Raw genomic sequence first — 25,820 nt, 5'->3', positions numbered from 1 at the left:
CTTTCTTAGCAAAATTAAAAATTACTGATATAAAAAATTATGTAATTGTTGCTGAAAAAAATTTACTTTTTTATGGGGGAAATACATTTTTCATATCACATATAATATTAAAAATAGGCGTATAAAATGTGAAGACATTTTGGATGACAGAAGAGACACTTTTTCATGATTTTTTTTTTTTAAACAATCTAATACAGGCCATGGTCAATTCTTTGCATTTATCAAGGTGGCGGCAGCATATTTCAATATAGGAAACAGATTTATTCAGAGTCATGATCAGAAGTAATAATGATGTTAATGACTTGCAAACCATGGTTTTCTTTTCTTTTTTATTTTTATTTTTGAGATGGAGTCTCGCTCTGTCACCCAGGCTGGAGTGCAGTGGCATGATCTCAGCTCACCGCAAGCTCCACCTCCTGGGTTCATGCCATTCTCCTGCCTCAGCCTCCCGAGTAGCTGAGACTACAGGCGCCCGCCACCACGCCCGGCTAATTTTTTGTATTTTTAGTAGAGACGGGGTTTCACCGTGTTAGCCAGGATGGTCTCGATCTCCTGACCTCGTGATCCACCCACCTTGGCCTCCCAAAGTGAACCACGATTTTCTTTAAATAAAAGAGCTTATTAATTTAGCAAGAATTGACTTTAATATAATAAAATAAAGAATTGATTAATGTTATCTGCTTGCTTTGTAAAGTATTCAGGTTCACTGTGTTAAGGTGAAGAAGTTTAAATAAAGCCTCAAGTGTTGTGAATTAAACTTCTGATCATTCATAACACTAAACACATCAAAGCCTATTCGCTTGCTTGGCATGCTGTGTGATTTCTTTTTGCTCCAATTATAGGGTCATATTAACTTAATTATAATTTCCACTTATATCAAAAGCTATCAAAAGGTTTGAGTTATTTCCTCCAAGTAATAGATTTTAAAGAAATAATAATAAATATAACAGCAGGTAGCATCTGGCCTCATATACTTTTATTCCATGAAATATTTACAGACTAGACAGTGAATGAGAAGGATATTACATTTTGGCAAGAAAAAAAAAACACAGACACACATGCAATCAAAGAGAAGTAAACAGCTGTAACTTACCACATCTCGGACAATAGGCAAAGTCTTTTTTCTGCGGAGATCTGGCATGCTGTCAATACCGTAAAGTCCACCTCCTGCCCTGAAAGAGAAAATAAAACCAATAATTTCAATGGGTAAAATGATGTATTATAAGAAAAACATCCACTGTTCATGGTATAAAGTCTGTGAAAAAGATGACAGGGATACCATAGTTTTCAAATAATTCACAAAGCTGCAAAGATACAAGCGTCTAGGACTTTGTTGAGTGAGGAAGAAAGACTGTAGCTACCACAATTGCTGACCACTCATCTTCTTGGATAGTTGAAATTTTAAGATACACATGACCTGGATGGACACACTATTTTCTGTTAGTATCACAGAGACAAGAATCACCATGTAAGATCTGTGGAACTTCTTACCTCCAGGAGAAAACAGAACCAAACCATTTTTGGTGCAATTTGGTCTGGCTGTGGTGCTAAATAAATTACCTTCATTATAAAAATACCAGTTATTGTGTGCTTCCGCTTCACAAATTAAACTCCAGAAAAATGTCTCAAGGAGTCATGGACATATTTAAGATATTGGGAATTACCATTATACCACAAGTTCTGCTTATCTGAATTCATCCTACAGGTAAATGCACAGAATTAAAATAAGTAGTTGTAGAGGGATATTTATTGCATCTTTGAAATAATAACAATAAAAGCTAGGTTATTTACATGTTCATCAATAGTATATTGATTAAATGAATCAATGAGAAGAATAATTAAAGTGAAATAGGTAAACATATGTGAGTATAGATAAAAATATTCATAAGATGTTAAGTGAAAAAGCAAGTTTGCGTATTAGTAAGTTTAGTATACTCACACACACACACATACACACACATATATACACTTAGTAATATATAAACACACAAACACTTAGTAATACATATGTGTGTGTATATAGTGTGTGTGTATACATATAGTATATATACTTAGTATATATACACTTAGTAATATATATGTGTGTGTGTGTTTGTGTGTTTATGAATGCACAGAAAATATCTAGAAGAATAATCACAAAATCCGTAACTGTAGTTACCTCTGTGGAGTGAGATTTGGTGAGAGAAATAGAAAACTCGCTGTTACAAACTCGGTAATGTTCAGTTTTTTAATAAGCATGTATTATTTTGCAATTAAAATTATTTTCTAAGAGGCACGAATCTGTGTTTCTTTAGAATGAGTTTGATACATTGAATTTGACTTTTTATTGCATTAAATCCAGTCATTTAATATAACCAACAAGATGCTAATATTACTGATGATAGCTTCTCCTTATGCTTACTTGAACTACAAAACCCCTTGCTGACCTCTTGCCCACGGTCAGCTTATTCACCATGAGCAACACAGTTCATGCCCCTGGGCTATAGCTAGGTGTCTCTGTCATTGCAACAGGCTACAAAGGCTCATGATAGATTAATAGCATTTTATAGTCCAGTTTTCCACCAGCAGAGAGATGCCCTCTCTGTTCTTGCTGCTTAGCTTAATATAAGGAAACTTAGTCTTATTGGATTTTTCTTAGTAGTCATGATCCTAACTCCAACACTCTTCAGGTATCCACTACTACTAACATGGTAGTCTTGAACAAGTCACTAAATGTATCATCAAACTCATGTCAATAGGAAAAAAAAAACAAAGTAGTAATAAAGAGAAAATGAATTAACAAATGCATAGTAATCATGCCATAACATATGCTTGGAAGTGAGGATCAAATGCAGTAAGTGTGAAATATTAAAACCTTTGCAAATGTGTAAGAAAGATGTCAAGGATGAACACATTATTTTCAGAGTTGTGCACTTCAACTAAATGTCCCCCCTTACTTTTGATCATAAAGAAATAGAATACGTGTGGAGCAGAGGTCAAGAAAGATGAAAGAAAAGAGAGAAGAAAAGAACAGAAGAGAATGTGTTCAGGGAGAAAGGTGACATTTAAAAGACCCTTTTCTCCACTAATTCTATGATAAAGTAGCTAATATGATTTCCCCCATTGCCCAGAATAATGACAATTGGCACTCTCTAGGTGAAGGGTTGTGGTAGTCACAGAGTCAAAGTTTGAGAATGTACATCACAAGAAAGAACCATTGGTGACATACTCTTTTGAATGTCAAGAAACTGCAGAGTAGAAAAGAATGATAAACTTTTTTCTTAAGCCCCACCTTCAGCCTACACAGCACTACTCCATCAATAACTTCTTGCTTCCCTCCTGTCATCTTTCCATATTCCTTCCCACCCCCTGCCAATTCATACTTGACCCTTTCACATTCAAAACATCAAATACATGGAAAAAGGCTAAGTGAATGGGTACCTAGAAGGATTCTTCCAGTTTCATGTGCTCCATTATTAGGCTGTCATTCCAAGTAGTTTCTACTTTCTCTCCTCTGTAAACAGTATCAATAATGAACTAAAACATGCATGAATAAACATTTTCCCACTACAGTACCTATTAATCATGTTAACTATAAACCTTCAAGTATTTTTGAAATGTTTTGACTTCTAAATAATGCAACTTTCACAGCTATGTAAAGAAACACATTCAATTCAGATGATGGTTGAGAAAGTGATTTATAAACTGCAAAGTGTTACATAAATGAGTTGTATATTTTCTTTTATCAGTAATCATTATTTCTTTTAGGTTTCCTTTCCATGGAACGTCATTCAAATTTTCAAAGCACACCCAAAAATTGTGAACCAACCTTATTTACCCACAAATTTGGAAATCAGTTATAAGCATGTGCATTATCAGGCCTGACACTTCACTCCTATGCTTGTCTCATCAGAGCAGAGATATCCAAGGACCTAGGACAAACATGAGCACTGCAGTATAACAAGCCCAAGTGAGCAGACATGTATACAAAATTCATCTCTGCCTCTTTTGAGTTTGCCACTGAATTTCACTGAACTTACATTTTATAATCTGGAAAATTGCAAGACAATACAATCACTTTCTTAACCTTCACAGCCTCTAAACATAGCCTTCTCTGGTTGTTTCTTTTTACTTTTAGATTTTCATCATTACTACAAGAAGCCTTGATAAGCCTATCCCTCAAGCAACATAAAATTTTATTGTAAACCATGACTTTGAAAATGTCTACCTTACTGACCTCACCGCATGAATAGAGAAGCACTTGCTACATATGGATAAGGTCTACATAAATGCAAACTATTTTTGTAATATTTATTGGGAGACTTCTTGCCAGGAGCGATCTTGGAGAGATTAAGTGACAAAAACTAGTAAATAGTGGAAATATTCATATATAAATAAATCATTGGCTTTCTAGGCAAGATGTTACGTTCATGCGCAATAGTTAAAATCCAGAAGAAACTGTCTAGGCTTGATGAAGAATAAGTCAGATGAAGTTATCAGAACAGACCATAGCAGACAAGTAACTCTAAAGTTAAGGTCTGATAAAAAGAGAAGTTGTTTCATTTCAGCCCTTTCAGGTATAGTTTATTGTTTTAAGATGTCATTGACTGTACACAGAAAACTCACTAAGGATAACTAATATTTTTTGGTGCTTATTAGGTGACAGATACAATGCTAATATTTGTACCCAACATTTACAGAGCACTTACTATTCTAAGCACTTTACTTATGTTAACTCATTGTATGTTTAAAAAATCATATCAGATATAGGTACAATTATTTATCTCATTTTATAATAAGAAAATGAAGACATAGAATCCTTCAAAATCATACCCAAGGTCACTATTTAGATCTGAAATGGCAGTGCCCAGATGTGAGCACACAGTTTATTACTTACCGTCCTCCACTGCTTATCTGATTGGGATATCCTATATCTCTAAAACTCATATAAACTGAGGTCTACAATTAATATTATTTTATATTTAATGAAACTAATATATTGCAGAGATTGACTTCCACTGCAGGATCATTTTACCTCAAACTTAATGTTCTTAATAATCAATAAGTATTTTGTTAAGAAATAAGACACATGGACCAGTTTTGCCATCATTTGGATATTTTTTCAATGTATTTCAGAAAGACTGTTATCTTCAGATCACAACCCTGTTTCATTGTACAAAATAGCCTCAGTCTTCCTCAAATGACCCCTCTCCAACTATTCAAGTGTTCTCCTTAGGAAAACAGACATATTAGACTACAGGCATTACAGATGGGATAAAAAACTGAAGACATCCATGGAAATATTTGGAAAGTCAATGATCACATTAAATTAACAAAATGGATATTATTTTAAAGTCTAAATCAAGCATGCTCAAATTCAATATCAGCTCTATTATAAAGTTTTTATTAATACTTTAATTAACATATAACTATACATATTTATGGGGTACAATGTAATGTTTTGATATAGGTATGCAGTGTGGGCTGATTGAATCAAGTTAATTCACACACTTATCACCTCATTTATTTTTTGTAGCGAGACTTTTAAAATATACACTCTTAGCCAACACAGTTTAAATATTTTCAGTGGTTTTCTTTTGTTTCTCAGTTCTTTCCATAATATTTAAATGAGTCCACTGAATTTAATAAAATCTGAGATGTACAGTATATTGCTCTATGCCTTGACTCAGGTTCAGTTAATTGTCTTGTTATAAAATAAATGCAATATAGAGTATACAAATTACATATGTTCTGTAATTTTAAGACACTTCATTTTTAGATAAACAAAATAAAAACTGATTTTACTGATTAAGGAGAGATTATTATTTTCACTCAAAATTGACTAATAACATATGGAATGTATATAGATTGCAAAAGAAATTTGAGAAGACACCAGGAAAATATCACGTGAAAACTATCAAGCAGGATATTAAAAAATACACAATACCACTAGTTATTAGTGAAATGCAAACTTAAACCACAATGAAATATCATCTCACAAGTGATACAAGGGTTATCATAAAAATAATAAAAGGTAACAAGTGTAGGTGATGAAATGGAGAAAAAGGGACCTTTGCACATTGTTGGTGGAAATGTAAATTAATAAGCCATTGTGGAAAACAAGGTGTAGATTCCTCAAATAACTTAAAAACAGAACTACCATGTAATTCGTTACTCCTACCAATGGGTGTATATTCAAATAAAATGAAATCAATATGTTGAAAAAATATCTTCACTCCTACATTTATTGCCACATTATTCACAATATAGCCAGGATATGAAATCAACCTAAGTGTCTATCAGTGGATTAATGGATAAAGAAAATGTGGTATATATACACAATAGAATACCAGTCAGTCTTAAAAAAAATAAAATCCTGCCATTTGTGACAATGGACGAACCTGAAGGACATGATGTTAACTGAAATAAGCCATCCATAGAAACACAAATACCACACGATCTCGATCACATGTGCAACCTAAAAAAGTTGATTTCAGAACTAGGGAATAGAGTGGTAGTTACAAGAGGTGGATGGCAGGGAAGGGGAGGTTCGGGAAATATTGATCAAAAGATACAGAAAATTTACACAGGAGGAGTAAGTTTAAGAGATCTATTGTAAATAGGGTGAATATAGTTCATAACAATGTACTGTATTCTGGAAAAATGTTAAGAGAGTGGATGTTAAGTGTACTCACCCCATAAATATAACTATCTGAGATAACACGTGTTCACCAGCTAGATTTTGCCATTTCACAATGTAAATATACTTCAAAACATAATGTTGTACATAAGTATGTACAATTATTACAATCATTTAAAAATAATAATAAACAAATGGTAACGTGATTAAAAAAAAGACTCAGCTTTCAAGGAAGTGGAGCAACATGGCTGAATAGAAGCCTCTAGCAATCATCCTCTCCACAGGAATATCAAATTGAACAAATATCCACACAAAAAAGCACCTTCATCAGAACGAAAAATCAGGTGAGCAATCATAATATTTGGTTTTAACTTATATCACTAAAAGAGGCTCTGGAGAGCATCAGAATGAAAGTGTATAATTACTGATGCCACCCCTCACTGATCCCTTGGCAGTGACCACATGGCATGGAGACAGAATCTGAGTGCTTGAGGGAGGGAGAGTGCAGTAACTGTGCGACTTTGCATTGGAACATTGGAACTCAATGCTGTCCTGTCACAGCAGAAAGCAACAACAGGCAGAACTCAGCCAGGGCCCACAGAAGGAGCATTTACACCAGCCCTAGCAAGTGGGGACTAGCCCGTCCCAGCTGTTGGATCCTGAGGTCTGGCAAGCCTCGCCACTAAAGTCTACAGTGCTCCTGGGTCCGAAATAAACTTGAAAGGCAGTCTAGGCACACGAACTGAAAATCCTGGTGTTGTGCTATGCTTAGAGCCAGTGGACTTGGTCAAATGACCTAGATTTGCCCATCTAGGGTGGCTAAGGGAGAGTTTGTACCACCTATTTCCCCAACCCCAGGTAGCACAGCTCACAGGTCTGGGATAGACACTTTCCCTCTGCTTGAGGAGAAGAGAGAGAAGAGTAAGAGGACTTTGTCTTGTAAGCTGGAACCCAGCACAGCCACAGTAGAATAGGGAATCAGAATTCTGAGACTCCCATTCCAGGCCATGGCTCTTAAACAACAGTTCCAGGCACAGCCTAGGCCAGAAGGGAACCTGCTGCCTTGAAGGGAAGAATCCAGTCCTGGCAGGATTCATTACCTGCTGACTAAAATACTCTAGGTCCCTGAATAATCAGGAGCTGTAGCCAGGTAGTACTTGCCATGGGCATTGGGTGAAACTCAGGGACACGCTGGTATTGGTGTAACGCAGCATATTCCCAGGCGTGATGGCAATGGGGAGAGATCCATTCTGTTTGAGAAACAGAGAGGAAAGAGTGAAAGAGATTTTGTGTTACAGCTTAGGTACCAGCTTGGCCACAGTGGGGTACAGGACCCAGAGTTCTTGGGGTCTCTGATTCCATGCCTTGGTTTTTAGACAGCATTTCTGGACCTTCCCTGGACCAGATGGGAGCACATTGCTTTGAAAAAGGAACTCCAGGCTTGGCAGCATTCACCACAAGCTGACGAAAGAGCCCTTGGGCCTTGAATGGACATTGCAGCCAGGCAGTCCTTAACTATGGGCCTGGGGCAGTAGTGACCATGGGGAGAGACACGTCTTCTTGTGGAAAGGGGATGGAAAGTGAGTAGGACTTTGTCACATGGTTGAGGTGCCAGTTCAGCTGCAGGAGAAAAGAGCACCAGGTAGATTCCTAAAGTTTCTGACTTCAAGCCCTGGCTCCTGGATGGCATCTCTGGACACACTAGTGATGAGAGGGAACTCACTATCCTGAAGGAAGGACACAAGCCTGGCTGGTCTTACCACTTGCTTATTGTGGAGCCTCAGGGCCTTAAGTGAACATAGGTGGTAGCCAGTCAGTGGTTGACAGGCCTTGGGCAAGACCCAGTACTATACCGGCTTCAAGACTTACCCAGCACATTACCAGTGGTGGTCTGGGCACAGCTGTACTCACCTAGCTGTGGTGCTGGACCTGGGCATCCCTGAGCTCTTGGGGGCCCGGGAAGCCCCCTTGTCCCCACAGGCTTGGAAGTGCCTGGTCTCACTCCCTGGCCTCTACCCACTCCCCGTGCCTGGAAAAAGCACCATACGTTCTCACTCTGGGCCACTTTTGGAACAAAGCTGAAACCAAGCCTGGAGTGCTGTTGTGACTTGGCACTCAGGGAAGTCCTGATACACCAGCCCCCCTTCCCCCTCAGTCTCCCTCTGAAGAGTTAGGCACCAAAGAGCTCAGGGAGGGTGGGAGGGGGTGCCGAAGGTGGCTTAGCATGGGCTGGCAGGTGCCCCTTGGCACAAGCAGCCTGGGTGCCATAAATGTCATGTTGATGGCAACAGGTAGGCTCCAGGGTGGAAAGGTGTGGGTGTGTGATGAAACTCCACCTTCAAGTGAGGGATGGCTTGAAGCCTGGGGACTGGGCTGCCAGTTCCAGGGGGAGTCCACAGTCAGGAGTAAGAACTTATGGTGCTTTTTGCAGGCCCACCCTTGGCCACCCATGGACCAAACAGCACACACTTCCTCCCTTCTAAGCCCATAAAAACCCTGAACTCAGCCAAACTTAAACAGAAATCAAAACGATCTGCCTGAGGAAAGGAGCTGCCCACTTCAGGTCTCCTGAAAACCATTCAGCCACTCCATGAAGCTCCTCTCTGCTCACTCTCCAGCTCTTTGTGTGCCTCATTCTTCCTGGACAAAGGACAAGAATTCAGGACCCACTGAATGGTGGGACTAAAAGAGTTGTAACATAAACAGGGCTGAAACATGCCCCCTACCCTTCCCTGCTTGCCACGTTGTGGGTAATGAGAAGGAGAAGAGCTGCTGTCCTCCAGGATCCCAGACCTAGGGACTCCTTGAGCCAGGAGTCTAACACACTTTTAGGAGTTCTGCAGTTTCTGATGTCTCCAAGCTTCCAGGCACCACCATGATCCCCCTGTCCAGACATAGGTGCCTACAGTACAAGTCACATGCAGTACATCTGGTCCAGCTGTAGCATCTCACAGAGCCAACATGTGTGCTGGTGCCTGGATCTGCCTGCCCTGCCTCAGCAGCCAGCCTCAGCTTGATTGTAGACAGTGGCTGGACCCCAGGCTTGCTCTCCAACACACCCCTTGCCACTCTGTACCTGGCTTGTCCTTGGCTGGTGTAGGATCTGGGCCAGTGGCATAAGCTAAGCACAGTTAGTTGGGGCAAGTGGATGGAACAAGGTAAGTGGTCATAAGCAATACTCAAGCAGAAGGTGCTGGTGGCCAGAGGTTTCCAGCTAGCAAAGTGACACTCCAAGGATCCTGTGACACTACAAATCAATGAAAGTCCAGGACCAGATGGATTTACAGCTGAATTCTACCAGAGGTACAGAAAGGAGGTGGTACCATTTCTCTGAAACTACTGCAAGCAATTGAAAAGGATGGACTCATCCCTATCTGATTTTATGTGGCCAGTGTCATCCTGATACCAGAACCTAGAAGAGATATGACAAAAAATGAAAACTTCAGGTCAATATCTCTGATGAACATTGATGTAAAAATCCTCAATAAAATGCTGGCACTGAATCTAGCAGCACATCAAAAAGCTTATCCATGACAATCAACTTGGTTTCATCCTGAGATGCAAAGTTGGTTTAACATACACAAATCAATAAATGTAATTTACCACATAAACAGAACTAAAAACAAAAACCACATGATTATCTCAACAGATGCAAAAGGGCCTTCAATAAAATTCAACATTCGTTCATGTTAAAAACTCTCAATAAACTAGGTATTGAAGGAACATAACTCAAAATAAGAGCCATTTCTGACAAATCCACAGCCAAAATTATACTGAATGGGCAAAAACTGGAAGCATTCACTTTGAAAACTGGCACAAGACAAGGATGCCCTCTCTCATCACTCCTATTCAGCACAGTAATAGAAGTTCTGGGCCAGGGCAATCAGGCAAGAGAAAGAAATAAAAGTCTTCAAATGGAAAGACAAGAAGTCAAATTGTCTTTGTTGGCAGATGACATAATCCTGTATCTAAAAACTCCATCGTGTCAGCCCAAAAGCTTCTTAAACTGATAAGCAACTTCAGCAAATTCTCAGGATGCAAAATCAATGTCCAAAAATCACAAGCATTCCTTTACACCAATGACAGACAAGCAGAGAGCCAATTCATGAATGAACTCTCATTCACATTTGTTACAAAGAGAATACAATACCTAGGAATACAGCTAACAAGGAGTAAAGGGCCTCTTCAAGGAGAACTACAAAACACCACTCAAGGAAGTCAGAGAGGACACAAACAAATGGAACAACATTCCATGCTCATGGATAGAAAGAATGAATATTGTGAAAATGGGCATACTGCCCAAAGTAATTTATATATTCAATTCTATTTTCATTAAACTATTTTTCACATTCTTCACAGAATTTAGCAAAAGCTATTTAAAAATTTATATGGAACCAAAAAAGAGCCCAAATAGCCAAGACAATCCTAAGCAAAAAGAACAAAGCCGGAGGCATCATGCTAGCCAACTTCAAACTATAATACAAGGCTATAGTAACTAAAACAGCATGGCATTGGTTAAAAAAAAAAGGTCACATAGAGAACTCAGAAAAAAGACTGCACATCTACAACCATCTAATCTTCAACAAACCTGACAAAAACATGCAATAAGGAAAGAATTTCTTATTTAAAAAATGGTGCTGGGATAACTGGATAGCCATAGGCAGAAAATTGAAACTGGACCCCTTCCTTCCTTCCTTACACATGATATAAAAATTAACTCAAAATGGATTAAGGACTTAAATGTAAAACCCCAAACTATAAAAATCCTAGAAGAAAATCTAGGCAATACCATTTAGGACATAGGCACAGTGAAAGATTTCATGACAAAAATGCAAAAGCAATTGCAACAAAACCAAAAATTTACAAATAGAATCCAATTAAACTAAAGAGTTGTTACAGGCAAAGGAAACTATCATCAGAGTGAACAGACAACCCACAGAATGGGAGAAAATTTTTGCAATCTATCCATCTGACAAAGGTCTAATATCCAAGGTCTACAAGGAACTTAAACAAATTTACAAAAAAAAAAAAAAAAAAAAAAAGAAGCAAAAAAGTTGTGGAGAAAAGGAATGCTTTTACACTGTTGGTGGGAATGTAAATTAGTTCAACATTGTGGAAGACAGTATGGAGATTCCTCAAAGATCTAGAGGCAGAAACATCATTTGACTCAGCAATCCTATTATTGAGTATATACCCAAAGGAATATAAATCATTCTGTTATAAAGATACATACACTCATATGTTCATTGCAGCACTATTCACAATAGCAAAGACACAGAATAAACTCAAATGCCAATCAATGATAGACTGGATAAAGAAAATGAGGTACATATATACCATGGAATATTATGCAGCCATAAAAAGAAATGAGATAATGTCCTTTTCAAGGATATGGATGGAGCTGGAAGCCGTTATCCTTAGCAAACCAAGGCTGAAACAGAAAACTAAATACCACATGTTCTCACTTACAAGTTGAAGCTTAACAATGAGAACACATGGACACAGTGAGGAGAACAACACACACTGGGGCCTGTTGTGGGAGGGCTTGGGGGAGGGAGAACATCATGAAAAATAGCTATGCCTGCTGGGTTTAATATCTAGGTCATGGGTTTTTCTGTGCAGCAGACCATCATGGCTCATGTTTACCTATGTAACAAACCTGCACATCCTGCACATGTACTCCAGAACTTAATTTTTTTTTAAATTCCAGCACATTAAAAAAAAAAATCAGAGCAGAAATACATAGAAGTTAAACAAATAATACAAAAGATCAATGAAAAAAAGCTGTTCTATTGAAAAGATAAACAAAACTTACAACCCTTTAGCCAGGCTAAATAAGGGGGAAAAAGAGAGAGAGAGAGAGATTGAGGGAGAGAGAAGACACAGGTAAAACTAGAGGTGAAAAGGGAAACATTACAACCAATACTACAGATAGTCAAAGGATCATTAGAGGCTACTATGAGCAACTATATGCCCATAAATTGGAAAACCTAGAAGAAATTAATAAATTACTAAACACATAAAACCTACAAAATTTAAACCAGGAAGAGATTCAAGACCTGAACAGACCAATAACAAGTAGAGAGATTGAAGTCGCAATGAAGTGTGTCTGAGCACAGAAAAGCCCAGGACCTGATGACTTCACTGCTAAATTTTGGAAAACATTTTAAAAAGAACTAATGCCAATCTTATTCTAACTATTCTGAGAAACAATACAGGAAAGTGAATACTTCTAGACTCATGCTATAACACCAGTATTACCCTGATACCAAAGCCAAAGACACATGAATGAAAAAAGAAAGTAAGAAAGCCACAGGCCAATATCCCTGATGAACACGGATTTGATGCAAACAACCTTAACAAAATACTAGCAAACCGAATTCAGCAACACATTGAAAAGATCACTGATCATAACCAAAGATGATTTATCTCAGGGACACAAGGATGGTTCATCATACCCAAGTCAGTCAATGTGATACATCACATCAACAGAATACAGAACAAAAACTATATGACCATTTCAATTGATATTGAAAGAGCATTTGATGACATTCATCATTCCTTCATTATAAAAGCCTTCAAATCCCCAGAGGGAACAAATCTTAACACAATAAAAGTGAGAAAAATACAACAGACACACAGCTAGTATCATACTGAATGGGGAAAAACTGAAAAACTTTCCTTTAAGATCAGCAACACCACAAGGATGACCACTGTCACCACCATTATTCAACATAGTATTGGAAGCCCTAGCTGGAGTAATGAGAAAAAAGAAAGATATAAAGTGCATCTAAACTGGAAAGGAAGAAGTCAAATTATCTTTGTTTGCACATGATATGATCTTATATTTGGAAAAAGCTAAAGACTCCACCAAAAAACCATTAGAATTGATCAACAAATTTAGTAAAGCTGCAGGATACAAAATCAACATACAAAAATCAGCAGCATTTTTATATGCCATCAGCAAACAATATGAAAACAAAATCAAGAAAGTAATCTCATTTACAACAGTTACAAATAAAATGAAACCCTACAAATTAACTTAACCAAATAAGTGAAAGACCTCTATAATGAAAACTACAAAACATCGATCCTAGAAATTGAAGAGAACACCAAACAAAAAAAAAAAAAAAAAGGAAAAATATTCCATGTTCATGGATTGAAGGAATTAATATTGTTAAAATGTCCATACTACCTACCCAAAGCAATCTAAAGATTTAATACAATCCCTGACAAAATACTAATGCCCTTCTTCACAGAAAAAAAAAAAAGCCAAAAAGTCCTAAAATTTATATGGAACTGCAAAAGACCACGATAAGCAAAGCTATCCTGAGCAAAAAAACAAAACTTAAGGAATCACCTTACCTGATTTCCAATTATTCCACAGAGCTACAGTCACCAAAATAGCATGGCACTGGCCTAAAAACTGATACATAGACCAATGAAACAGAATAGAGAACCCATAAACAAATCATACATCAACAGTGAATTCATTTTCAACAAATGTGCCAAACAACGCATTGGGGAATGGAGAGTCCTCTTCAATAAATGGTGCTAGAAAAACTAGATATCCATATACAGAAGAATAAAAATAGACTCCTGTCCCTCACCATATACAAAAATCAAATAAAAATGGATCAAAGACTTAAATCTAAGACCAGAAGCTATAAAACACCTAGGAGAAAACATGTGGGAAATTCTCCAGGACATTGGTCTGGGCAAAGATTTCTTGAGTAACACCCCATAAGTACAGGCAGCCAAAGCAAAAATGGACAAATGGGATCACATCAACTTTGAAAGCTTCTGCACAGCAAAGGAAACAATCAACAAAGTGAAGAGACAACCCACATAATGGGAGAAAATATTTACAAACTATCCACCTGACAAAAGATTAATAATCAGAATATACATAGGGAGCTCAAACAACCCTATAGAAAAAAATCTAATAATCTGATTAAAAATGGGCAAAATATCTGAATAGACATCTCTCAGTGAAGACATACAAATGGCAAGCAGATATATGAAAATGTGCTCAAACATCACTGTTTATCATAGAAATGCAAATCAAAATTACAATGTGATATCACCTCAACCCAGTTAAGATGGCTTTTATCCAAATTCCAGGCAAAATGAATGCTGGCAAGGATATGGAGAGAAGGGAATCCTTGTTCACTGATGGATTGTAAATTAGCATGAGCACTATGGAAAACAGTTTGGAGGTTCCTTAAAAACTGAAAATAGAACCACAATATGACCCAGTAATCTCACTGCTAGGTATATATGCAAAAGAAAGGAAATCAGTATACTGAAGAGACACCTGCTGTCTCATGTTTATTGCAGCACTGTTCACAACAGCCAAGACTTGAAGCAACCTAAATGTTCATAATCAGATGAATAAAGAAAATGTGGCACCTATACACAATGAAGTGCTATTCAGCCATAAAAACCAATGAGATCTTGTCATTTACAACAACATAGATGGAACCAGAGGTCATTCTTTTATGTGAAATAAACTGGGCACAGAAAGACAAACAGCATACGCTCACTTATTTGTAGGAGCTAAAAATCAAAACAATTGTATTCATGGAGACAGAGAATAGAATGATGGTTATCAGAGGCTGGGAAGAGTAGGGGTGGGTGGAGGAGGGATGGGGGAATTGTTAATGGGTACAAAAATATAATTGGATAGAATGGACAGAATCTTGTATTTGATTGTACTATAGTCAACAATAATTTATTGTACATTTTAAAACAGCTGAAATAGTATGACTGAATTGTTTATAACACAAAGAAAGCACACATTCTTGAGTTGCTGGATATCCCATTTACCCTGATGTGATTATTATGCATTGTATGCCTGTATCAAAATATGTCATGTATCTCGTGAATATCTATACCTACTATGTACCTACAAAAATTTAAAATTTAAAATAAAACAAAAAATTTCCCAAAAAACTCTCAAGCAAATTTTTCAAAGAAAAATCTTTCTGATTTTGGGACAACAATGTGCCATGCCACAAGAGAACAGTTGATAGTTATTTGGCTAATATCACAGACTAGCTATTTTCTATTAGAAATCAGAAAATGTGTAGACTCTGTATCTGAAGGAGTTCTTGAATTGATCAAAGACTGTGGGTCTGAGAAAATGCATAGTGTTTCTGTTTATTTCTGTGTTGCCAAAACAATTGTTCAATAGGGCTATGCAATTAATCTTTTTTTGTGTGTGTGGTTAGCATTATTGAACATTAAAGCAAGGTAAAAGATAACCAATCATTCTAAATCCCTCTTCTTTAATACAACTCTATTCTGTTAGACTTTTACAAACAACTCTTTGTATTTATTTAGTTATTTGACAATATACCTATGAAAACCTATCTGCATTTTTGCCCAACGTTATGTATTTTATATACATTTAATACAATTTTCCTGATGACTATTATAGACTTCATATAATTTCCACCTGCTAAATATTAGCTATTCAGAGTGTGTTATCCTCCTTGCTCTTTTCAATTATTGTCAACACTGAATGAGTATTTGTGTCTGTACAATTGATGATTCACTTTCCACAGACAATTAATCACCAATTCCTAACAATTTTCTGATTTCATATTTTGTCAGAGCTATAACACCATCTCTCTTCATTATTTTATATAACATTGTGCAAAAAATAAATTATGACACTGTGTTTTCTTAGCAATTAGAATTTAAATTTAGGTCGCTCATAAATGGACATGAAAAATCTATGTATGACATAGACTTTTTTAATTTATCAATCATTTTTGTCAATACATGAAAGGAAAATATACAGAATATAACTTGTTAACTTATTATTAAACTTCTGATTCAGAGTCCAAATCTTTGGAATTAGACTTCATCAGAATTGTCCATGCGTGGGACGTTTTCCAAAATACTGTCCTCAAAGCCATCAAGAACATCTGTGGCTTAGTATCACAAAAAATAATACACCATTATTGACTTTTTCATCCCAAGTAGCAAACCACTATGCTACAGGTTTTGATGTTGATAGGTTCTCAATTTTACTAATAGCACCAAAACAGGCAAACAAGTCTCCTACCCTTCCCCTAATCATCCTTATTTCTTTAATGAAACAATAAGACATTGTAGTTGTTTAGCAATGCCACCAGCAAAACAGTCAAAATGTGATCTTGCCCGCTGTACTTTTAACTACATTTACAAGTGTGCAGGCAATGAAACTCTTACAACTTTTGCTAGGTTACCAATATTTTTAATAAACCATCAGTTATTAAGATGTATTTCTAATTTTTATAATGTATTAAAAATGTATGTTGTAGAATTGTTACAACAGGATACTTTGCCATCTGTCACCCTCCTGAAGTTCAGGACATAGGCATGGGCAAAGACTTCATGTCTAAAACACCAAAAGCAATGGCAGCAAAAGCCAAAATTGACAAATGGGATCTCATTAAACTAAAGAGCTTCTGCACAGCAAAAGAAACTACCATCAGAGTGAACAGGCAACCTACAGAATGGGAGAAAAGTTTTGCAATCTACTCTTCTGACAAAGGGCTAATATCCAGAACCTACAAAGAACTCAAACAAATTTACAAGAAAGAAACAAACAACCCCATCAAAAAGTGGGCAAAGGATATGAACAGACATTTCTCAAAAGAAGACATTCATACAGCCAACAGACACATGAAAAAATGCTCATCATCACTGGCCATCAGAGAAATGCAAATCAAAACCACAATGAGATACCATCTCACACCAGTTAGAATGGCGATCTTTAAAAAGTCAGGAAACAACAGGTGCTGGAGAGGATGTGGAGAAATAGGAACACTTTTACACTGTTGGTGGGATTGTAAACTAGTTCAACCATTATGGAAAACAGTATGGCGATTCCTCAAGAATCTAGAACTAGATGTACCATATGACCCAGCCATCCCATTACTGGGTATATACCCAAAGGATTATAAATCATGTTGCTATAAAGACACATGCACACGTATGTTTATTGCGGCACTATTCACAATAGCAAAGACTTGGAATCAACCCAAATGTCCATCAGTGACAGACTGGATTAAGAAAATGTGGCACATATACACCATGGAATACTATGCAGCCATAAAAAAGGATGAGTTTGTGTCCTTTGTAGGGACATGGATGCAGCTGGAAACCATCATTCTTAGCAAACTATCACAAGAACAGAAAACCAAACACCGCATGTTCTCACTCATAGGTGGGAACTGAACAATGAGATCACTTGGACTCGGGAAGGGGAACATCACACACTGGGGCCTATCATGGGGAGGGGGGAGGGGGGAGGGACTGCACTGGGAGTTATACCTGATGTAAATGACGAGTTGATGGGTGCTGACGAGTTGATGGGTGCAGCACAGCAACATGGCACAAGTATACATATGTAACAAACCTGCACATTATGCACATGTACCCTAGAACTTCAAGTATATTAAAAAAAAAAAAAATAGTGCCCTATTCCACCTCTTGCATTCTGACCTAATCGCCCAACTTTTCTCTGTGATTTTTCTATAACACAAAATCTAAGTATGTCATTTTTATATTCAATATCCCTGGTTGCTTACAGGATACAGAACAAACCACTTTGTATCCCAGTAAGGCTTAATTGCCCCTCATAGCTTATCTCTTTCGACTTCTGTCTTTGAGCTCCATTGTTTCAGCCATCCTGAACTCCTTGAAGATTTCTCAGAGGTATCATACTATCCCACATTTCTCTGTTTTTGCTCCACCATTCCCTCTACTGGTACTGGCTTCCTCACTGAGTAGCAAATGCTAACACCTACTTACCATTTAAGTAAGACAGTAACATCACACTCACTGATCCATAAGTATCTCCTCCCTATCCCCAGGTAACCCTCTTCCCTATCTCTGTAACCCTTACCTTCAGGAATTCTCAGTGGAAACGGATGGGGAATGAGGGGAGAAAGAGGAGGAGAAAATTATGTCTCTTTTCCCTCAAATGCTTTGCCAGCACCTGCAATGTGTTGAAAGGTAAACATTTGTTACTGACAGGAGGATGTTCTACTTTTTGGTTGAACTGGGGCAGAAAAATGTCTGAGAACAATTGTTCTAAGTCTTCTGTCATAGCCCCTATAAAACTGCATTCTGTTTGTTTACAGGGAATGTCTCCATTGTAACACATAATTTTTAAAAATCAATAAAATGATCTGACTCATTTCTACTTTCCTAGAAATAACTCTGGCATGTAGCAAGGATGAATGAAAAGTTGAGGTGCAAGTGAATAGGCCTTGACTTTAGAGGGAAATGATTTTAAGTATTCCATGGTTCTGTTTTAAAATTTAGATTTTTATCTCGGAAATGATACTTGGAAAGAGCAAGATGGAAGCCTACAAACCTGGCAGAAGTCAGAGACCTCACACTAAAGAGGGTTAGTCAGCAAGAACTTAAGTCATAGGGAAGAAGATAAGAGCCTGAAATTTCTTAGGTCAATACATATTTTTTATCCTCTACAAATCTATCTACTATGGAAAATGGAAAAAAAAAATTACTTGCCTTAAAGCATCTTTGGGAGCACTGATGGAGATAATACATTGAAGTAGATTATGTGTTACTGGTAGCAATTATTTGATCAGAGACTTGTGCAGACAGAAACAAAATTAAAGCTGATTGAATGTGTGCTGGCCCACCTGCTGCCCTGTGGTATTTACAATCATCCAAACTAAGGAACAGATTAATGAAAGAGCCTCTGGCAGACATGAACTTGTAGGTATCTATCTGCATAGGGAGTTAAAAGAATAGAAGGGCAGACTGCCAAAGTTGTGATCGCACCCCCTATTGTACTTTTGGCTGTGTTAATTTCCTCTTCTGACTACGCTTTGGTCCAGACTTTCTTTCCTCTACTGATCCGTGTTTGGCACCTTAGCTCTGATGATGCTACATCCTGGTTGAGATACTTCCTTGTCTTGCCCTTATCCACAATCCTAGTCTCAGTTATTTAATTTCACATCAGACAAGAGTTTCACAGATGACTCCATCAAGTTTATTTTTCTATAAACCCTAATCTCTGAAAAACACTTTGATCCTCTCAAATATCTTTCTAAGTCCCATCTCAAAGTGGAAATAAACTTCAAAGAATAAAGCTCCTCCTCAGTACTATTTGTTCCAGACTCTCACATCTTCTCTCCATTAACTCCTAGATATCTTAACTGTTGCTGTAAAGCAGAATGATTTTCTGTATTGGAAACCACACATAGTACTCTAAAGTAACCTGATGATCTTTTTGGAGGGAACCACATTGGCAACCAACATGCCATCGCACAGTAAGACCAGTATGGGTATAGTTCTTTGTGTGTTGTCATGATCACTAATCCCTTGATTGAAAATAAGATGATGTAATTGGCTTAGGTTCAAAGCCATTGTTGTATGCAAAATATATAAAATTACCCTCAGCGGAACAACAATGTTCACGCTTGTGAGGTAAGGGAAAAATTAAACTTAAATAGGGCCTAGAATATGCATTTCTTTCATCTCACTCATTCTGGGCATGTATTAATAAAATACTGAACTAACTGGCATGTTAAATTGCCCATCATTTTTAAATATTTTCCTTGATTTCTCTCTGTGTCATATTTTCCCTCTCTGGCTTTCTCTCTAGTAAATTTGTATAGAAAGTGACTCCATTGAAGTAGGGAAGGAGTATGTCTGTTCTGCTGAGTGCCGGGAACACACTGGCTGTCAATAAACAATTTTTTAAACGTTCTCAAATAATTTCACAAACATGCCAGTAATTTCAAGAACCAATTATTTTCCCTGAAATGTTTTAGCTGTTTCCTTGTCTCTGTTTTGTATATTACCATCATTTACACAAAGAGGTTTAAAATACTAAATAACAGTTAATCTGAGTTACAGAATTGAAGCAACCTAAAAAATGATATATTCCAATATTCTTGTATTTTAAGGATGTGGAAAATGAGATGCAAAGAAAATAAATGCTTGTGCAAAATATCCAGATTATTGGCAGCAAGCTAGACATAATCCGGGCTCCAGACTGTCACTGCAGTCCTGTCGTTTCCCCCCTTCTTTGCCTCTAGTATCCAAGAGATATCAAATCTTGTCCACTTTCCTTCATGTACACACTCTCTCTCTCTCATCCTCATGTCCACTCTCATTTGCATCTTTATATTTGGATCACCATGTACATTTGTTGTGAATTTTATTGTGTTATGCCTGGATTTGTTGACTTTCTAATAATCACTTTCCCCATCTCCAGCTTATCCCAGTTTCATTTCATGTTGGACAAAACGGCTGCATCTATCTTCTGTAGGTATTTAGCCATGAAACTGACATGATTAAAGTGATGTTTGAAGAAGACTAGTCTGGCAGTGCTTTTCATGGTGGATTGGAGGACAAATAAAGGAGAGAGAGAAGTGGTCTCAAAGATTGTTGAAACAATCCTGGATTCCTTAATGGGCTTCTTAATGAGAGTCTTGATGGAGGTAATTTCACCACTATTTTTCTCAACCCCTCCATTCCACTTCATGAACTGTGGTAAAACTCCCAATTCAAACTGCCATAATATTTTAAAGACTAGATGGCCTCACTGTCAAGGAGAGGCTTTGTGTTCTAGTAAATTACTTTCTCTTTTCTTGTGCATTTGACCTATTAAAGCTGTATAATACTCCTTAACACTTTAGGCAGGCTTTCTTTCAAACCTTTCTTCCTTTGTAACATGGTTTCAGAAGTGCTGACTACCTCGTTATTCAACTTAACATTATTTTCTAAAGCTAATGCCATTTTTTAAAGTTTTCAAAGAGTGGGAAGGGACATGAATGATACACTATCCTGATGAGAGACAGAATTTCAAACTGTATTTCCAGTAATGAAAAATATTTTTCATAGAAAAACAAATAACCAAATGGTCCTAGGTTTTTGGTATAATGAGTTGAGGAAGTAAAAAAGCCCAAATGCAGCTTTCAACACTCTTCTGAAGGTTTTCTCAACATTGGGCTTGGGAACAATGACAGTGTCAGGGATTAACTTTTAACAACTCAATTACAATATGTACCTTCTAGGACTCATTTTCTTTACACATTGTTTGTCAAATAGACAATACAGACTTTTCTAGAGTCTGAGATTCCCTATACCAAAAGCCTTACCCTTTCCATAATGTTCTGTGTGCCTAAATTAACCTCAGACATTATTACGTGCTACAGAGCAGAAAACAAAAAATGCAGCCCCAAATCTTTCTCATGATAATAGCATCCACCATTTTTTTGAAAACAAAAATGTGTTTAATTAAAATTCATGCTATTTAGGGTCTCAATTTAGGGTGTTCGTTTTTAAACATCTAAGTCACACTTCTGTGGTTCAAAGCGATAGTAAATATGAAATTGTGTACACTAATGTTCCTTGGTTGGAAGCTAATTTTCTTAGTGCTCTCTTTCTGAAAAGTCTCAGCAGTCATTTATACATCGATTTTTAAAGTATGATCATTCACAATTAATGAAAGACCAGCTTCTTCATAGGTTTTCCTTTAAAGTCATTAAATAGAATCACATATCCAACAGCAAAAAAACTCTATTTCTTAAAGCTGAAACTTTCTATTCCTTTTAATTACACTGTTCCTTAGAAGTATGCGGCATATGTAAACCCTAAAATGTTTAATAATCCCTCTTCTATCACTAATGAAAATTAGCGTACCTGACAGCAGAGAATAAGAGAATGACACTATTAAGTGATTACCAGACTTTCACAGCCCACCCATCTTATTATTAGACAGTTTCTTGCATCCTCTTTTATAGTTTCACAGTTCCAAGCTGACTGCAACAAAAACCATAACTCAGACTTTAGCTCAGACTAAAGACACATCTCACCCAGTAGTTTAGCTTTGATTGATAGTACCAAGAATGCCCTTCCAGGTCCTGCTCATTTCAAAGACTAGAGAAAGTAAAGAATAAAGAAAACGCCTGCCCTGTGTATCTCATCAGGAAGTTAGCCTGTTCACAGACAACTGAGCCAAGCTCTGGTTGTTTGTTATTCCATGGCTGTCTCATTATTTTAAAAGAAATTATGGAATGTTTAGGGTATAATTAAAATATAATTTTTAAAAAGCAACAACTGTACATTAGGTACCGTTTTAATGAATTGCCAATTACAGAATGGGTATTGGAGGGATTCCAATTGACCCAAACAGGCAAGGATAAGATATAATAATTTGTAGAGTCAATTTTTAAAAGTTTCTCTGACCATCAATTTGCAACGTGTTATTTCTCTCCCTTGGTAGCCCCATCTGTGCCTTTGCCTCCTTGGATGTGTGATCCCAATGCCTTTGGCTGGTAAACTTCTGGGGCCATTGGATTACAGAAAATTCCCTCACCTCTGAAAGTTTCCAGCAATACTACCTTTTAGGTTGGCAAGTTGGGAAATGTCTTCCCAACCTACCTATCTGCTACAAAATAACAAACGTTTCCCCTTTTGAACTGCTTGATATAGCTCTATCTATTTTGGTTATATGCAGTTCAGTGCTTTATGATTACATGCACTTGTACATCATCACACATCTCTTCAACAACTTGTCTCTTTAAGGTCAATAATAAATGTATGTTCTCCATGTAAAAATAATTTGTCTGCAACCCATGAATGTACTCAGAGGGGTAACTTCCCAGGATTGTGCAAATGATTAGAAGCTTACAAAGTTAACAAGACTTAAGTGCATGTAGCTACCTATTAGTTGAGAATCCATTTCACCTTGCTACCACTGCATTCCATTTATTCCTTTTATAATACACATTAAAAACTGTGCTAAAGATGTCTGTACATGTTTGACTTTCACTAGATTTAAAAACCCTTCCAAAATAAGAACTATATAAAACATACTTTTCCTCTCTAGTATTTAGCATAGGATTTTGCACATATGAAATACTTAATAAATAAGTAATGAAGTTAATGAATGAAAGGATTCATTTTTAAAAGTATTATTTTTAAGAGACAAATAATAATTATATATATTTACAGGGTATAACCTAACGTTTCAATATATGTAAACATTGTGGAATGATTTTTTTTTTTTTTTTTTTTGAGACGAGGTCTTGCTCTGTCGCCCAGGCTGGAGTGCAGTGGCACCATCTTGGCTCACTGCAAGCTCCACCTCCCGAGTTCATGCCATTCTCCTTCCTCAGCCTCCCAAGTAGCTGGGACTACAGGCAGCAGCCACCACACCCGACTAATTTTTTATATTTTTCATAGAGATGGGGTTTCACCGTGTTAGCCAGGATGGTCTTGATCTCCTGACCTCGTGATCTGCCTGCCTTGGCCTCCCAAAGTGCTGGGATTACAGGCGTGAGCCACCACGCATTTTTTTTTTTTTTTTTTTTTTTTTTTTTGAGATGGAGTCTTGCTCTGTCCCCCAGGCTGGAGTGCAGTGGCCTGATCTCAGCTCACTGCAAGCTCTGCCCCCCAGGTTCACACCATTCTCCTGCCTCAGCCTACTGAGTAGCTGGGACTACAGGCACCTGCCACCAAACTTGGCTAATTTTTTGTATTTTTAGTAGAGACGGGGTTTCACTGTGTTAGCCAGGATGGTCTCAATCACCTGATCTCATGATCCACCGACCTCAGCCTTCCAAAGTGCTGGGATTATAGGTGTGAGCCACCGCACCCGGCTGATCATCTTTTAAAACACTTCTTACTAAAGCAAAAACATGCATATACACACACATTTGAAGGTCTTGAGTAATTAGAAATAAAAAGATTGTCCAAGTTTTCTTTTCTGCCTCGGGGTTTGAAGCAAAGGTTATTATTCTAACCGGTATGATTCTCTAAAAATTGAAAAACAAATGAATTCATTATGTCTCTAATCCAAAATGTTGTTCTTACTGTGCTTAGCATAGCGGCAGTTTGTCTCCTCAAGGCCATCAGGGGTTAAATAGAGAAAAAGGTACTATTTGTTCCTAATGGGTATGCCTTGCATTTTCAGGTACAGTTGCTGGAACTGAAACTGAGCTTTCAAAAACACACACCCAACCAAAAGGTAATTTTAGCTGTCTCAAAAGGACATATCCATCTATGTTTCGTTTAATGTGTAATCAACTCTGCCAGCAACTGTCAAACTGGTACCGTATTCTGGAAGCACTTTTTAAACCCAGTAGTTAAATAAACAAACAGACTGACATAGATCCAATTGGGGTTGAGGGAGAAGAAGGGAGCCAAACTATGTAGATTTGGGACATTTGGTTGTGCTGGCTGGAGAAGCAAAAGAAGACTTTGTTTATTCTTCCCAGATCCCACAAGGAGCATGGTATTGTGTACATAATTTAAGTCATTTTTCGATATACATTGATGTGGGAGCTGGTTTCCTGTGACTGTATATGATTCTCTGGACTTAGATAAGAATCAACTGAACAGTAAAAGGTAAGCAGAGTCACTTAAAATCAGGCATGTTTCTGAAAATAGTAACATAAAAATGATACAAACATCCACCTGAATTTTTCCTTTGTGTGCATGCCTGCTTGGTGTTTGTCCACAACACCTCTCCCATGGATCTCTCCTCAGCAGTTTGGAATGATGCAAGCTTAGCTACTTACTATTTTGTGACTATTTTACCTTGGGAAATGAGGTAAAGAGGACACATGTCAAGTTTGTTTGTAAATTTCAAGCACGATGATAATGGAACAAAAGTAGCAACCTTGTACCCAGGCAGCAAGTGCTGGTCCCAAAATACATTAGTGCTCATAACTTGGTCACTTAGCCGCCTTGTGTAAGCTAAAGCATTTGAGCTACTGACAATTAGGACCCTATATAAAATAAATGGGTTGTGGGAGTGAATAAGTCAGCAAGACGGAATCTCCTCTTTCTTACCTTACAACCCAGGGACAATGTAAGAGGGAAGAGCAGACTTTTGCCTCTATAATAATAACATTGGAAGGGATAAAAACTAAGGCTGCGTCCTGACCTGAGTCCTGCTCACAGGGTAGAGAGTGGTAATATAAGCTCATTTCCTTTGATTCTTCCGTAGACTAAGCAATGAATGTTAGATCTGCCAAATACGGATATCCCATGAAATCCCACTAGCACTGCACCGGACACCCTGTTCATATTGATGGAGAACAGTGGGACAAAGGATGGAGCTTTGTAGGGGAGTGAACTTTTGGTGTTATTACTTCCACTTTGTACACCACAACCAGTGGTGCGCTGGAGAGGAAGAGCAAACTGTAGACATATT

At 37.4% G+C, this 25,820-nt stretch overlaps 1 protein-coding gene across 1 annotated transcript in view; it reads right to left on the bottom strand.

Annotated features, from left to right (window-relative positions):
- UNC13C (unc-13 homolog C) overlaps window positions 1-25,820 on the bottom strand; it is a 624,577-nt gene that overhangs the window by 402,026 nt on the left and 196,731 nt on the right. The window contains exon 4 of the mRNA XM_008016541.3: window positions 1,094-1,172. Within this exon, the coding sequence (XP_008014732.3) occupies window positions 1,094-1,172 (79 nt within the window). The remainder of the gene's footprint in view (window positions 1-1,093; window positions 1,173-25,820) is intronic.

The sequence above is a fragment of the Chlorocebus sabaeus genome, chromosome 26, assembly GCF_047675955.1.
Source record: "Chlorocebus sabaeus isolate Y175 chromosome 26, mChlSab1.0.hap1, whole genome shotgun sequence".
NCBI classification, from domain to species: domain Eukaryota; kingdom Metazoa; phylum Chordata; class Mammalia; order Primates; family Cercopithecidae; genus Chlorocebus; species Chlorocebus sabaeus.
This window is presented reverse-complemented; position numbering and strand designations above follow the sequence as displayed.